At 38.5% G+C, this 16,334-nt stretch overlaps 1 protein-coding gene across 1 annotated transcript; it reads right to left on the bottom strand.

The window, feature by feature from the left end:
* Positions 1-932: 932 nt before the first annotated feature.
* On the bottom strand, positions 933-16,259 carry RECQL (RecQ like helicase). The gene is made up of 15 exons (XM_062491734.1): positions 16,115-16,259; positions 15,105-15,160; positions 13,797-13,994; positions 11,799-11,978; positions 11,150-11,256; positions 10,022-10,220; positions 8,440-8,606; positions 8,024-8,105; positions 6,281-6,429; positions 6,071-6,188; positions 5,288-5,426; positions 4,519-4,610; positions 2,522-2,741; positions 1,320-1,446; positions 933-1,121 (listed from the first exon to the last, which is right to left on the bottom strand). Exons 2-15 carry the CDS (start codon positions 15,118-15,120, stop codon positions 933-935), a joined length of 1,983 nt encoding a protein of 660 aa, XP_062347718.1. The 5' UTR covers positions 15,121-15,160; positions 16,115-16,259.
* Between the last annotated feature and the right edge of the window lie 75 nt (positions 16,260-16,334).

Consider the following 16,334-nt stretch of genomic DNA (forward strand, 5'->3'; position numbering starts at 1 on the left):
TGCTGAGAATTTGTACCTTCCCCTTGAACCTCCCCTGTATTTAAGTTGTTGCACCTTCATCATTTTTGTCTTTTGCCCCCCAGACTCCTCAAAGTAAAAAATCCTTTTTATCCCATGCAGAAGACCTCCCCCTCCTCCTTGCCTCCTTCGAATGCCATCTGTCAGCCAAAAGGCCATGGAGCCATAGCTCCAGCCCCATCTAAGGGCTCCTGTTCCTGGGGTGGAACTCACTCTAGGCACGGGACCATAGTGGCAAAGTGAGTGCAGCTGTGGCTGTTGTGACAGAGATGGCAATGCCCACGTGGGCTGGAACAACCAGCCCTGCCAAAGCAGCAGCTTTCACCCAGCCAGAACTCTAGAGGATGGATGTTGGAGCATCCCAGTCTCTGCCCTGGGGAAGCTGTGCCCTGGCTGCAGTGGAGTCGCTGGTGAAGAGAAGAGTCACCTGCACAGCAGGCAGAAGGAACAGGAGGTGAAAGGGTCTTCGTGCAGAGCTAAGGACCACCAAGAGCTGTGCTGCAAAGGAGGGAAGCCTCAAGAGGGCTCTCATGGGAGCAGTGGGTGGAGACTCCTGCTGGAAGGAAGTCTGGAAATCTCTGGATCTCTGGTAGTCCTTTCCAGCCTGCATGAAACTGCCATAGTGTTACTATATACTACACTTCCAAAAGAGTTAAAAAGGCAACATGGTCATTATATAGGTTTTGTAATCACTGCTGTATCCTAAGATATGAACTATTTATTTTGATAAGAAACACTTCTTCCTTCACTACTAGCCTTCTAGATCTGACACTTTTTAAAGGTATTTGTTCCCTGTTCAGTGCTTATTAAATAAAAATACCAATACCATTATTAAAACACAAACTGAACTTACACACTGCACTGTCCATGCAGCAGCAACCATCATTAGATCCTAAATGTAGTCTGTGTGACACTCAGTCAATAACTAGTGGTTGGTCATTTCCACCTGCCTGAAGCTTAGGCTTTTTTGCTTTTAAGTTAGAACCACAGCTGGGCCGTTTATGTTCCTGTGATTTCTTCATCACTGAATCTTGGACAGTCTTGGATCCAGTCTGGGCCTTTTCTCTGCTTCCTTTTGAATCTGAAGATTGAGATGGTTTGACCTGTAAGATATAAAGAGTTCAATTAACATTCTAGCATTGTTTTCCTTCTCTTTCTGTATTCCCACACAAGAAACAAGTCATTTATGAGGTTGACTGCATTACTACAAAACATGTTTTCAGCATATACTAAATAATTACATTAAGCTCTAATGGAAAAGATATCTAAAAGCTATGGCAAATCAGAACACATCTAAATACCTTGAAAACACTTCTGTTTCTTATCCCTTCTATGGTGATGACATGTCCCTCGTTTTTCAGCAGCCAGGCTTTGGGTCCCACCTTCAGGTAGGATATTGTAGCAAAGGCTGTGAAGCTGAAATCCTCCCTGCATGAATTAAAACACTGTTACAATGGAAGATTGGAACAGAGGCCAGACTATGCAGGGGGGAAAAAAAATAAATCATAGAATCAATAAGGTTAGAAAATACTTCCAAGATTATCAAGTCCAACCATCAACCCAGCACCACCACTAAACTATGTCCTTAAGTGCCATATCCACATGTTTTGTGAACACTCCCAGGAATGGTGACTCTACCACTTCCCTGGGCGGCCTGCTTCAATCTCAACAACTCTTTCCATAAGGACAGGTACATATTAGCCCTTCTGATGGATGTTCCAAACAGCAGCTTCATTCTGCTTTAGCTATTCAAGCAGCCAGTCAGGTGACTTAGAGCTACTCTGATCAACACTTAACATAATTCAGTTTGTGGACCTTTACACGCACAAAAACACTCAGACACACACTTATCAATCTCTTCAAACACATGAAGGAAAATGAGGCAGAAGGATGTAAGAAATCATCGGCTCACCCTCTTAATAATAGCAAAAAAAGCTGTGTGGAGAGATGCAAAGAAAAATTAAGACAAAATAAAGGGATTAGATATTTGTAGGTATTGTTGAACTTACAAAATTATATGAGAAGACAGAACACACAGCACACAGCTTACAGAGGCAGCACTGTTGTTAGTTTCACTATGCTTTCTCAAAATTTCTGAATACCACTTTTTACATTAGCCAGTCTTTCCTGACTTAGACATTGTGTGGCCAACCCCATTTGCTTTCCTTATCTATGGAATGTGAATGACATCTGTATGAACTGCAGACTTCTCCAAAATGAATCCTGCTGCAGATTTAAACATTCTACCAAAATATAAAACAGCAAAGAACCCCAGATTTTTAAAATTGCACAAGAGGCAGCATTTCAACTGTTCCTCCAACTTCTGAAACTGAAATATAGCAATATTTGAAAGGTTTTCTAGAATATATTAAATGCATCTGAAATAAAAACAAGACTAAAGAATGTATCCATTAATGTTCTATAAAAGTAACCAGAGAGCAAAGAAAAATTACTACTAAATGTTAAAAAACCAAAACCAAGAAAATATAGTTATCTTACATACTTTAGATACTGCTGCAGCAGTAAATGGGCAATAATTCTCTCCAGCTCCTCTCGAGGGTGCTTGGGTGGAGTAACTTCAGGCACCCTGAATTTGGACACACCTTTCCCAGACCAGGCATCAACTAATTTCAGTGGGGTGAGTTTCTCACTCATGCTGTCAGCTTGCTCAAGGATCTTTATTAGATCCCTGCAGTATCCTGTTACATCCATCTTCTCACATGCTGCAAGTAAAAGTGAAGGAACATTTAAATAGAAAGCTCTTTGTAATCAGATGTAGCTATAAATCAATATCTTTGTGCTGTATAATAGCAAGGTTTCTTTTGTTTTGCTTTTAAACTAACGTTATAAAAAAAAGCATTAACTTCCCTTCTGTCAAATCAGGATATATTTATACTCACATATTGTTCTCCTTCATTATTGCAACTCCCATCTGACAAATATTTGTACTCTTATTTGATGTTACAAACCAGAAATTATTTCAAAGCGTAAAATTTGCAAGGTAGCTAGTATGTTACTCTAGAACTGGATTCCTTTTCATCACCCATAGTATTTATTATGAAAAGGTTAGAGAGCACAGAGGAGGTGAAGCCTGTAAGTGAGACATTTCTTCTCTCAAGACAGTTATGGATGAAATGATACAGACATGAAAAGCAGTAACTACATTACAATAGTTAGCTTCATCATCTGTAACGATTCTGAGTACCGACACAGTATCAGGGTAGTACAAAATTATCATCCTTCTTCTCCATGATCAGATCATGGCACAGAATTACCCCAAATGACTAACGATTAAGTACTGAAAAGCAAGTACTACTGCTAAGTTTCCTTAGAGCTTGCTTAAGTATCAAAAGGCCCTGGAGATGAAGAAGCAGTAATTAGGATATATTTCAACTTTATTTCATCACATGGCTCCTGCAAGCCTTGAGGACAAGCCAGCTCGCTACTTGTCCCAGCTTCTGATCCCAGTGAACATTTCAGCTAAGCCCTGTTTCTAATTAGGAGATAACAAGACATTGTTACTTGCAAGATTTTGCAAAAGACTTTTATTATGAAATAAAACTGTATAATGAAAAAGTGTTGAATTTTGGTTTGTCTACTTTACACCCCACTAGGGGTAATAACGGCAAAAAAGTCTAGTTTTGAGAGTATCTTTGAATTGTTCCTCAGTTTTTTTCAAGTGTTGATCACTATATTATCCAAATACTTTTTGCAACAGATACATGATATGAGGAGATGGTATTTTCCACATATTACAAGAATTCACCTAGGTGGTCCTCACTGAGATTTAAGGTGATTTTGTGCATCCTTTAGAGATGCCCAAGACCAACTTTCTCTCAGCTCTCTTTTCAGAGTGTTTTTGCTTTCTGTGGGGTTTCCCATGTTTAAGTCACAGCACTCACTTTTTAAGTGCAACAACAGATGCTTTGTTCATCTTCTGAGTCTTTCAGCTTTCCAATGGCTACCAAAAATCACAGCAAAACCTCGAATTACGAGTGCTCAGTTGTTCTGCACACCTGTCACGTGCTGTTCTGACACAGGAACATCTCATAAGTGTGCAGCACTAAAATCCTCAGGGATTTTTCCAGACAAGTTGAGAGAGGATGCGCAAACTATACCTTCTCAGAGCCTAAGTGTCAACAGTCTGGCTTGCAGGGGCTCCTCCTCAATAAAACTGAAATAAAACTGACACATACCAGAATCCTTTTAAAACAGGTAAGCCAATCTCCCTCTTGCCCCAGCTTTCCTTTTTGGAGCAGGTGAACAGCTGAGCCTGAAAAATACCTAAGTGTCCAACCTCAGGCAAAAAGCCAAACTAGGAAGTATCCTACTAAACACCCTGAAATTTGCAACAGTAGACCACCAAAAACTGATAATCATAACAAAATCTGCACCTTGAAAATAGTAACACAAGCACAGGTCACAAAATTTGCTTACAGTTTTTCTGCACCAGGTATTTCTTTAAATCAACTCTTCCCATGTTGTCTGTTCTTTACCTACCATTCTCTCTACAGCAGTTATCACACATTCTATTGCAGTTTGCAGAATCCCACACTTCATCAAAGTGGTGGGCTATGAGTTCTCGGCGGCACCTGAAGAGCAGAGAAGGACTACAGAACCCACATGAACATATAACACCTGCATTATACATCATTAAAATGGTGAAAAAGATCCCTAGGGACAGCTCAGATCCCAAAACAAGCATGAAGAATTATCACAGGAAAAATGAGAGAACAAATCCTGCAACACCAGTATTCCCCATCATCTATGCCAATACAGATAATGATTAAACACTGGTGGAGGAACAGTTTGGTTGAAGTGCATAATCTGCAGTTTCAAGAGAAAAATTGAAGAATATTAACTCATTGTTACACTGAGGCCAAAAAAAGCTTTAATGGATGCACCAGTTGTCCACAACAGAGATACACATTTTCCATGAAGTATTCCAAATATCTCAGTGAAACAGGTGAAGCACTAAACATATGTGGATTCCTATGTGGCCATTAAACATTGTATCTTAGAGTCAAAACCACAGAACTCCAGTATTTCCTCTGACTGGGATTTGAAATCCAAACAGTGTTTGTTCACCTCATTTCTAGAACTGTATGCTGAAGATGACAAGCTTTTTCCTGGTTTTGTGGGTAGTTTTGTTTGGTGATGGGTTCATTCTGGACTTGTTTCAGGCTTTTTTTTTTAATGCCCCCTAAAAACTCCAACAAAATTATAGCCCATTTAAAGATGAAGCAACCAAGCCACCACAGTAACTTACTTGTTCATATTTTGGCAATAAGATACCATATCATATAGTTTCTCTTGGCCAACATTTTCCATCACCACCATTGAGCTGATTCTGAATATATCGCCAAACCCATAATACAAAATGCAGTCAGCTTTTTGGTCATCTCTACCTGCAATGCATTTAAATGAACAGATAACTACAATCTCAACAAATTTCCCCTCAAGTTCCTTGATGAGCTTTTCTCCACATAGACTCAAATCTGCCTTTAAAAAAGTAATGAGATGAACAAGATCAAAAAAACCCAGAACACTAATATGGTTTTGGGGGTGGATTTTGTCCATAACAGGTAGTTAGTGCCGCTAAACATTGACCAATACTTAAAATTCCCTGCTCCAGACTCCCCATCCTACTTATATTTCTGAAATTCAAAGTGATTAAACATCATCTAGAGACTATCTGAGCAATTCACACATCCCAGGTGCTATACAAAAAAAATAAATAAATAAATAAAAATTGTGTATCAAATCCATATCATGTTATTCTGGTAAGCCTCAAATTTGATAGAAAATCAAGTATTTAAAAAAATGCTGAGTGGAAGTCTAGATTCTCAGTTATTCTTTGTTATACTGCAGTAGAGGCCTGGTCATGAATGTAGTTTATATTTAAAGACTCGTTACAGAGGCAGTTTCATTATATCCTTTGTAAACTGCCTCAAAGGCAAGAGACTGCACAAATGCCTGGAAAACTGAAGGACAGTTTTACTGGTTTAATGGATGTAAATGGCAACTTTGCAAAAGTCACTTCCTACAATACCTGCACGTCCACTCTCTTGGTAGTAGTTCTCCATGGACTTGCTCATAGCATGATGAATTACAAACCTCACATCAGGTTTATCAATTCCCATGCCAAAAGCAACAGTTGCCACTACAACCTGAGAAAAAGAAAAATATTAAGAAATCATCAAGATACCAAACAACAGTTAGTTTAAATAAGACATAAGTCCACGTAAAGTATTTACTTAACCTGAATTTGATTTGTTGCCCATCCTTTATGAACTTTAGTTTTATATTTGGCATCCATGTTTGCATGGTAAGTCCCTGCCTTGATTCCCAGTTTCTGCAAACTCACAGTAACTTGCTCAGAATCCTTCTGAGAAAAGCAGTAAACAATTCCTGCACAAAAGTGAAAGAGGCCTCATTATAATGCCTTAAAAAGGCCAAACAATCCTCAATAGTTAAAAACAATTGTGAAAGTTTTATTAGCTTATATAACAATTAAAAAGCATTATACAGTCTTTGTGCCTATTTAGTCCACAGTATTGGAATTTGTCTTGGGTTACAGTACAGGATGTGAACAAAAGTATGTATTCTGTTACCAACTGTTAAAACCATCTGGGGCACTGTTCTTTAACTTTTCCACCATCTTTCCAACCCATCCTTCCTCCAGGGACATATCTTCTGTTAATGGGCCATTGAGTGCCACTGCATGACTGATAAAATTACATCATCCCATTGGGAGATGCTCCACCCAGGAGGAGGAGCCAAGCATCCCCACCTGGATATAATCTGGGGTTTGGGACAGAACAAGTAGCCCTAACCTGCTGGTTTCCTGAGGACAGGAGCTACTGGACTTTTCTACAGGATCACTACTTCAACATGACCACTTAATCTGGACTGCCACCACCACCCTAACTAGTGGGGTGTAAGGTTGCATTCTGACTCTGTCAGTGGTTTGGGGATTTTTTGGTTTTTGGGGTTTTTTTTGTCTTTTTTCTTTTATACTACTGCATGTATTTTATTTTTCTCTGTTTTCTTATTAAATTGTATTTCTGACTTGGAGTGTCTCACTTGTTTTACTTTCAAACCAACACAGTATTCATTAAGGAAACTTCAATTATCAGCCTGGACTTGAGAAGACTAAAAGAGGAAATACAGATGCCAATCCATAGAATCATGGAAGCATTCTATTAATTTTCAAGTGCTAATTAAAGCATCTTCAAAGGGGTGTTATGCATTATGATAATTATGGCATCTCACCGGAGGTTTCCGTTAAATCTGCTTTTTGTCGTTAGTCAGGCTGGGGTAAGTGAAGGATTATACCCACAAAGCCACATGATCTGTGATCATCTTAGCACAGTTTGTGCTCCTCACAGCCACAGAGCTCGAAGCAGAGACAGGGACAGACTGCTGCTCTGGAAAACTGGGTTCTGCTGCCTTGGCAAGATGTCTCTCCTCCTTATTTCCACTACAGAATTTATTCATTACACAAGTCCAACTTTCACAGTTCTGCTTTTATCTGCAATTTATCCCATAACACCCATTCTGGGGACTGAGCAACAGATGACTCTTATGCTCAAATATGAAAAAACATGTTAAAGATAACAAGTATCTTGACACACAGATAGTAAGTAATGTGTGATTTAAGAACATAGAGGTCACCTTTTCTGAGCCTTGTTTTTACAATCTTAAAACTTCCTATTATTACCTATGTTCTACAGACATCATTGTTCTATAGACATGAACATTCCAGTTCAACACTGCAGAAGATATAAGTAAACAGTAAAGACATTTAAACACTAATGAATGAAGAGAGAAATTATTCAAGGTATGTATCTTACAAAATTTTGTTTATTCGAATGCTGGATGTTTAATGTATGGTGAAGGTAGAACTTCTCTACATGCTTCAAGATCATTTGAAAACATCCCAACAGCCTTGCAATGCTGAAGGTTATGAAAGATAACATGGGGTTTTTTTGACACTTTTTACCTGACAGTCCTTTGTATCTTCCATTAATTGTCTTAACTATGTCCTCAATGAAATCTTCGTTATTTGAAGGCTTATGCCGAACCTCAAAAATATATTATGCACATGTCAGAGTTCAAGTGGACAGTCTGCCAAACAACCTTATTTTAGTTTTTTCAGTATAATAAATACAACTATTTTGCCATTAAAAAAAAATTACTATATTGTTCTTATGAAGAGTCAGATTACAACTCATTGAAAAATAAGCCCTAAAACAAACCTGCAAGCTTTCCCCACCAAGAACAATAAAGAGCCTGTTGTCAAAGTGAAAATACAGCACAACAGAATAATTCACAACAGGGTGAAGCAGGCTGCCTCTGCCCCTGCAGGAGACAGCATAACAGCACTGCAGCCAGATAACCAGGTAAAACAAGACCTACCTCATAGTAAAGGTTGGGTCGGTTGAAGGAAGCAGTAAAAGTAATGCACTTCTGAACGTGCAAAATGTTCTGAGCATCCTTTAAAACATGATTGGTAGCTGTTGCTGTCAATCCAATCAAGGGAGTATTGGGAAACTGTCTTTTAAGGATACCAAGAGACTTGTAGTCTTAAGTAAGAAAACAAAAAGGGGAAAGATTTTTCATACCACAAATGAAAAATTGAAAATAGACATTAATGTAGACAGTATTTAATGGGGTAATACTGCAATAAATGTTATTACTGCTAATCTACCACATAACAAACTAATTTATGCATCCAAAAGAAGTAACAAGCAGGTTGCACTTACCAAAACAAATGTCTTCTATCTGAATCTTAAAGAACCAATCACAGAATCATTTGGGCTGGAAGACACCTTAACGACCATCTTGTTCCAAGCCCCTGCCATGGGCAGGGACACCTTCCACTATCCCAGGTTGCTCAGAGCCCCATCCAACTTGGCCTTGAACACCTCCAGCAAAGAGGCATCTACAACTTCTCTGGGCAGCCTGTGCCAGTGCCTCACCACCCTCACAGTTATTCCTAATATCCAATCTAAACCTACTCTCAGTCTGAGGCCATTCCCCTTTGGCCTGTCACTCCGGACTCCTGTAAACAAGTCCCTCTCCTGTTTTCCTTTAGGCTCCCTCCAGGTACTGAAAGGTTGCAATTATCAGCCACAATTCAGAAGGCAAAAATGTAGGGACACAGAAAAGTATGTGTGGCATTGTATTAACCAACATTCAGGTTATTTTGCAGGTCTATTTTTACAAACAGCTTTTGAGTAAACAGAGCTTTTCTAATAAATAGCAATGTAGAATTTGGACACATAGACCAGACTTAATAATAAAAAAATTTAAAAGCTCAGTACTGACAAACATCTGCTGCCTTTGAACAGAAATGCAGCCAGAGGTACACATCCAAATTGCACACTGCCTGCTGAACTAGCCTGTCTCTTGGCTCAGGCACTACTTTTTAGCAAAATGGCTAAGAGTGACCTTACAGTTAATATGGCTTCAAATCAGGTTTTCTTTCAAAGAAACAGTAACCAACAATATTCTATGATCTGCAAAATAGGAAACAGACTGAAGCACACTTCCTTTTCCTACAACCAAAAGGCATTTGTTTCCACTTGCTTTAGAAATGATTAAAATATATTTCATGAATTTACAAAATGCTCGACCTCTTTCATCAAGAAGTGCCAGGGAATGGTGTACAGAATGACACTTTCATGTAGCAGTAGATTAAAGGTAACTATTGTCCATATTAAAGATGCCAACCAAAACCTTTGATTTTATGACGCTCCAATTAAAGTAAGCTGAATAAGGCTTTTTTCAGAATACTGACAGCAGAATCTATGCTGAAATCATCATCTGCATGAACTTAGGACATTTTGCTCCTCGACAATTTGTGAATTAAAGTCCTTGAGCTAACACAGGTACTTGTCACACATTAAGAATTGAGGGAAGCAGCTGGCCTTGAGGCCGACCTCATTATTCACTGATGCCTAAACAGCCCTGCAAAGGGGATTTCTGAGTAGCATACCAGGCCTGAAGTCGTGGCCCCACTGACTGCAGCAATGCACCTCATCCACAGCGATGCGAGCCAGGCATCCAGCCTGATAAGCCTTCTCCAGCTTGGACATGAACATTTTGCTCTTTGCAATCTTCTCAGGGGTCACATAAATGAGCTTCAGTTGTGAATTCCTCTTCAGCATTTCCATGTGGACCCACTTCACATGTTCCTGTGCAAAACAAAACAAGACAGCAGGGAGTAACAAACTGGGACTTAGCACACTTAGCACTTAGGGCTAAGGCTCTTAAGAGGTGATTAGTAATTCATGAGGTGTAATTAACAGAGACTGATAAAGTGGCCCATGGTATTGACTGCTACAGGCCTTTGTAGATCACTATATTTAAAATGGTCATTTTAATACCTAGAAAATCCATGATGGAACTTTGAAGAAGCAAAGTGTTGAATATGTATATTTGCTTCATCGTGTGGTTTCAATAAACTATGATGTACCAAACATGTCGGCGATACTACAAGTGTGAAATAATTCCTTGTACATTACTGATTTTTATTACTGAGTTTTCAGAATGCTCCACATCAAAGCAAGCTTCAAGTCTGCACACTGCATCAAGTCACTGACTTATCAAATCCAGCGTCATGTGCAAGTTAATGATCACAGACTTCTTCTAGTTAGGAAAATAACTAAAAAAAGCAATTGTCTAGTCAGAGACTAGGAAATAAGTTGCTTCTTGACCTCTGGATCAAACATCTTACCACCTTACATTAAGAAATAAATAATTGTGTTGTAAAAGCCTACACTGCTCAACACTGTACTAGTGGACAAAAATAATCTACTCCAAGTCTAGAAACTGAGTAAAAATCTACAACACACATCAGCCAAAGGTACTCCACATCCACTAAACAGCCCCAAGAAATCTATTTATTCCACAGCAGGCATTGGTTACTATGTGGTGTTGTCACTAAAACATGAACACAAGATACTTAACCACCTCACCCATACCACAGCACCCTCCTGGACAGATACTGTTGCTAGAAAAGCATTAGCTGATAAATCTGCTTCATCCATTCAACAGTCACAATTAACTACACAGAGGGGAGACACCGGCACATACACCACAAAACAAAAGAACTTTAACACACCTTGCTGCTTGAAGCATTTAATAAAGCTGCAGAGACACCAAGCTGTTCCAAAACCATGAGCTGATCTTCCATGAGAGATATTAAAGGACATATCACCAGTGTGAAACCTGTAACACTCAATCATTGTATAAAAATGAGCAGTTCGGATGTCACAAATACCTCCTCTAATTCTTTTTACTGATGCATCAGGCCTGCTCTGAAGAAACTGCCAAATGTAAGCTTAAGCTTCATACACAGCAGTGGATTCCCCTCCTAGATAGCTGACAAGTGAGATCACATAGGGATAATTCTTATTTAATGCCCATGACATGCATCTCCTCTTAGGGTCTAGACCGCAAACAGCTGAACTGCAACAAAGTATAAAAACATACAAAATAAAACAAGTTGGATCACATCTATCATAGTGTCATGAGGTGTTGATTCACTATAAAACTAAGCAACGACAGGTAGTGGTAAATTTGGCCTCTGTAAATAAATAAACTTCCAATGTAATTGGACAAGTTATTAAAAAAAAACCCAGCAAAATGAAACCAAACCAACCAAACAAAAAACACACCAAATAATGTTCATTCTCCAAATAACTATAAAAGGGAGAAAATTAATCTAATCCTATACAGTATGTTCTTTTTTTTTTTTCCCCCTTACATACCATCAGAACAGACAGCTGGTAACTGGTAACAAAGGCTCTTCCCACCACCTGTAGGCATGACAAGAAATATATCCTTTCCTGCCATTGCAGCATTTATTGTCTCAAGTTGCAGTGATCTAAACTTATGGAGTTTAAATTTGCTCTGCAGTGCAGTTTTTAGCTTCTCATACCATGGAAAATCTGTTAAGGGAAAAAAACAACAAGCACATTTCATAAGCAAATTAAAATATAACGAGGAGGGGTAATTTACATATTCAATAACTAAATCTGACAGTGACATAGTTTTAGATCTAGGAAAGTGTTTATAGATTCATAAAGGCACAGAAAAAGCTCCACACAACCTGAGCCTGGATACACCATTTCTAGGTTGGACCTTGGAAATCTCAAATTGTAAACACAATTCACGTCCACACCAAAACTCTCATTGCATGTGGACGTGAACTAATGTGAAACACAAAACAGATGAACTTTGGAGTGCTAATGATCACGTTAATTCATTAGTCCAAAATAACTAGAAATTAGAATCCCACCCTGAAAATAAATAAAACCAGACACTGAGACACACAATGGTTACTCAAATACATCCCTCATACAAATGCAGCAATTACAAACAGTATAAAGAAGTAGGAATGCAATTTTTCCATATATTCCATCAATAACAGGAATTTATTAGGAAAAAAGAAGGGGAAAATTTGTTTAATCTTCCCCAAAATCACTACACAAACATGCTTATAAAAGAGCTAAAGACTGCATTTAAAATATATATAATACTGTAAAAACTTAAATTATGCTTCCTGATACATATTTATGGTACTATTAAAACACAGAAAAACTGTAGGAGCTCCAGGTTACACAACATGCAATGCAAGAATTAACTTTGGGACTTGAGGTGACTTTGTAAAGAAATTTACAAAGAGCACAGTTAAAATCCAAGGCTCTCTGAAAACAAGAAAAGCCTCCCACTGACTTCCATGAACTTTAAACTGGGAACAAATTTAGCTGCTGCTGTTGTTTAACACAGCATCTGATTGCAAAGACATTAATTTTTAAAGCACAGGAGGTGATAATTAAGCACAGAACTACACAAATTATATTATTTGTTCAATAGCATCATTTGCAATGATAAAGTATCAGTATTCTTACATATGTATAACACTCCTCAAACACAGGTAAATATGGATTCACTACATTAATTTCTTTTAAAAAGCCAAAAAAGCATACATATATGATAGATATAGGCATTTACAAATTGAAAATTAAATTTAAAAGGAGGAAAAAAAATCAAAATATTGGAGTCAATTTTGGCAAGGCATAACACGGCCAAGAACCACCAACTATTCAGGACTTCAGTTAATGCTTAATTTGAAAGACAGCAGACCTCACACCACCACGAGGCCCTTGCCACTTGCACTAATTCTACAATAATAATGCATTGCATCTTATTTTCAGCAGTCAGCATCTAATTTGCATTAATTTAGTAAAACAGTGAGGCAACATAACCCATCATAAACACTACCAATGTCCTACACACTCAAGCATGAGGAAACACAAAAGCAGCAAGAAAAAATTCTAAGTTCAAAATTGTCATTATCAAATTCTGAGAAAATCCAGAGCAATTTGTTTTAGAATGCAAACAAGGATAAATACTGCAATATAGTTTAAGCATTTAGTATACAAGTACTGCAATAAAAGTTTACTCTGGAATTCTAATAGCAAATCAGATGAAATTGTGACAATCTGACAAGAAAATAATGAAAGTAGTTATAACAGGCCATTCTGACAGAACAGATAATTCTGCCCAGAACAACTCAAGATTAGTGTTTGGGAATGTTCAATGAGACAAGTACAAACACTACCCCATTACCCTGGCATGTCAGCCAGATGATGAAAATTAAATAGGACAGTATCACTAGCCAAACAGAACTCTGTATAAGTGCATTTTCCCCTACTGAATTAGTTTGCCTTTCTGTTAAAATATTAGAATTTGACTCTGCAAACCTATTTTGTTCCATTCCTCAGCTGAGGTTTCAGTGTCTTTACTTCCACCTGCCTCCAAGTCTCCTGAGGACTGTTTTATTAGATTTTTTACTCTCGTCTTTTTTTGAAGGAGTTCTTGCTGCTTATCCACAAGTTCTTGTATCTGCATCTCCACTGCTTGCAGCTCATTCTCAATTGACACCAGCACTTCCTCTAGCACTGCAGGGAAAAGCAATGAGAAGGCATGATAGAGACTACAGTGATGTATCCAGTTTTAACTATTAACTGTACTCCAGCCAATCCCAATGCAAGCATAACATGTTCAAGCTGTTAGCAGAAAGCATTTATTTACATGTGAGAAGCAACATTAACCTCAGCAAGTTAAAATCTTTTGGAGTTGAAAACAGGGCCATTAGCAAAAAGCTATGTTTCATGCACCGAGATCTCTCTCCTACAAAGAACAAGAGGATCTGCTGAACAACAAGGTTTGGATATAGAGGACAAATGCTTTTATGAACACAAGCCATCCTTCACATGTGAAAGAAGTGAAGCAAATGCTCCCTAAGAACTTGGGTTACACAAGTGGATCTTTGGCAGAAATTTGCCTCTTTCCATCCCAATACGCATGTGTGTGAATTGCAGATTGTGTTCCAGAATCCAATCCCTGGAGTTTAAAAGAATAATTAATACATACACCTGTATGTATCACTGTTCCAGAGCCAGGTCAGAAAAGCATAAGAAGAAATTACTTCCTTACCCACATCCAGAAAGCCCAAGAGATTTTGGCCCATGCACAGCAGATATGATAATATGGCAATGGAAACAAAAATGTGTGACATGGAAAAAAAAATCTTCATTTCAAATAGCACAAAATGGTGACAGCTGACATCCTAAATATGCCCACTACTACTCAGCAGAAAAGACTTAAGAGTATCTCAAAATATGAGGCACACTTTCAAAATACTGAAAAACAAGCAATTTCCTTGACAAACTTGATTTTCACCATACAATAGCTTGGGTTGGAAGGGACCTTAAAGTTCATCTCATTCCAACTCCCCTGCCACTGGACCAGGTTGCTCAGAGCTCCATCCAACCATGCCTTGAACACTTTCAGGGATGCAGCATTTTGGTTTAGTTTTACCTAAGAAGCAAAGTTATCCAGTAAAAGAATTTTATTTCTTCAAATCTTAAGTATAATAGCACAGGCTCCACAAACTCTTTTCTGCATACATTGAGTTAATATAAATAACCTTCAGTAACATCAGGTGATTGTGTCTTGTTAGCTAAGAGACAGCAATATGAACATATGGAATATTAATTATGGTTTACCTGCAACAGCTGTCATCTTTGGAGATTAAAGATCTTATTTAACCAAGCAACTGTCACTGAAAAGAAAATAAAACAAATACATTTTAAAATATATTTTATAACTAAACCTTCTCAACTTAGAACAAATTTTCTGCAGGAGATTCTTCATTACTGGAGCTTTTAATGTAACAGTTTAAGTACTGGTTAATTTAATTTGCTTACATTAAGAAGCCCTACTAGATAACAACTGCTTTTTCTCTTCTGCAAGATGATAAACATCAACTCACAACCAATTCCCAACAGCACAGCCCACCAGGCTTCTAAATGAATCCAAGTGAATTTTAACCAAGTCATATATTTCTAGCAAGAGGAATGCTCTAACGTAGACCAGTCACTCACCAAGTGTCCATTATCATTTTTGATCTCTTTAAAGGTTGTTTTACAGAAAAGCCTGAACACATTATATTGTGTTCCTTAGACAGGCAGCCACCATAACACCTAGAGAATCTGTTAGGAGGAAGTGAAAATGTGGTTTGGTTTAGAGAAAGGGGATCGATTTTGAACAGATCATCAGTGAAATTAACATAGAATTGTATTTATTGGCTCGTTTTATGAACAGTCTTTGTGATATTATATGTTAACAATACCAAACTCAAGAAATATCTTTTTTGTTATTGCATTCTAACTATTTATTACACAGATCAAAGCAAAGGCCAATGTAAGGTGAAAGGGAATAAAATCAGCAGTTCCTCACTATCAGCTGATTCCACCATAACAAAGACCTTCCCTGCGCCTAAAAGTGGAGAGGTAAATATATACTTAAAATGACGTGTGAAGAATATACTTCCCCATCACCCAGGGCCAGATCTAGAAGCCTCCTAATCACTTCCAGGGACGGCAACTCCACCACACCCTTTGGCAACCTACTCCAATGTGGGAATATTCACACACAAATAGCACGAATACTATAATAAACACGTATACAAATACACATAGTGAACATATACAGTAGAACTCTCATCATTCCTCACCCACACGCCAGCTGAGAGCACGGTGCTCGCCAGGCCGGAAGCACCAACTCAGTAGGGCTGCAGGACGGGGCAGGATAGATGGACGGATGGATGGGCGGGCAGGGAAGCCGTGGCTCGGCGGATGCAGGATGGAGCGGGATGGATGGAGGAAGGGATAGAGGTTGCCAGTGCAAGCAGGACGCCACAGCGCCTCACTGCCGCCGCCTCCTCCCGTGCAGCG

The sequence above is a fragment of the Cinclus cinclus genome, chromosome 4 (genome assembly GCF_963662255.1).
Source record: "Cinclus cinclus chromosome 4, bCinCin1.1, whole genome shotgun sequence".
Classification (NCBI taxonomy): domain Eukaryota; kingdom Metazoa; phylum Chordata; class Aves; order Passeriformes; family Cinclidae; genus Cinclus; species Cinclus cinclus.

Coding starts and splice junctions, on each gene's coding strand:
- RECQL (XM_062491734.1), bottom strand. Junction 11,979..13,796: donor TGAGGAATGGAACAAAATAG/GTTTGCAGAGTC, acceptor TTCCCTTAACAG/ATTTTCCATGGTATGAGAAG. Junction 10,221..11,149: donor TAAATGCTTCAAGCAGCAAG/GTGTGTTAAAGT, acceptor TGTTTTGCACAG/GAACATGTGAAGTGGGTCCA.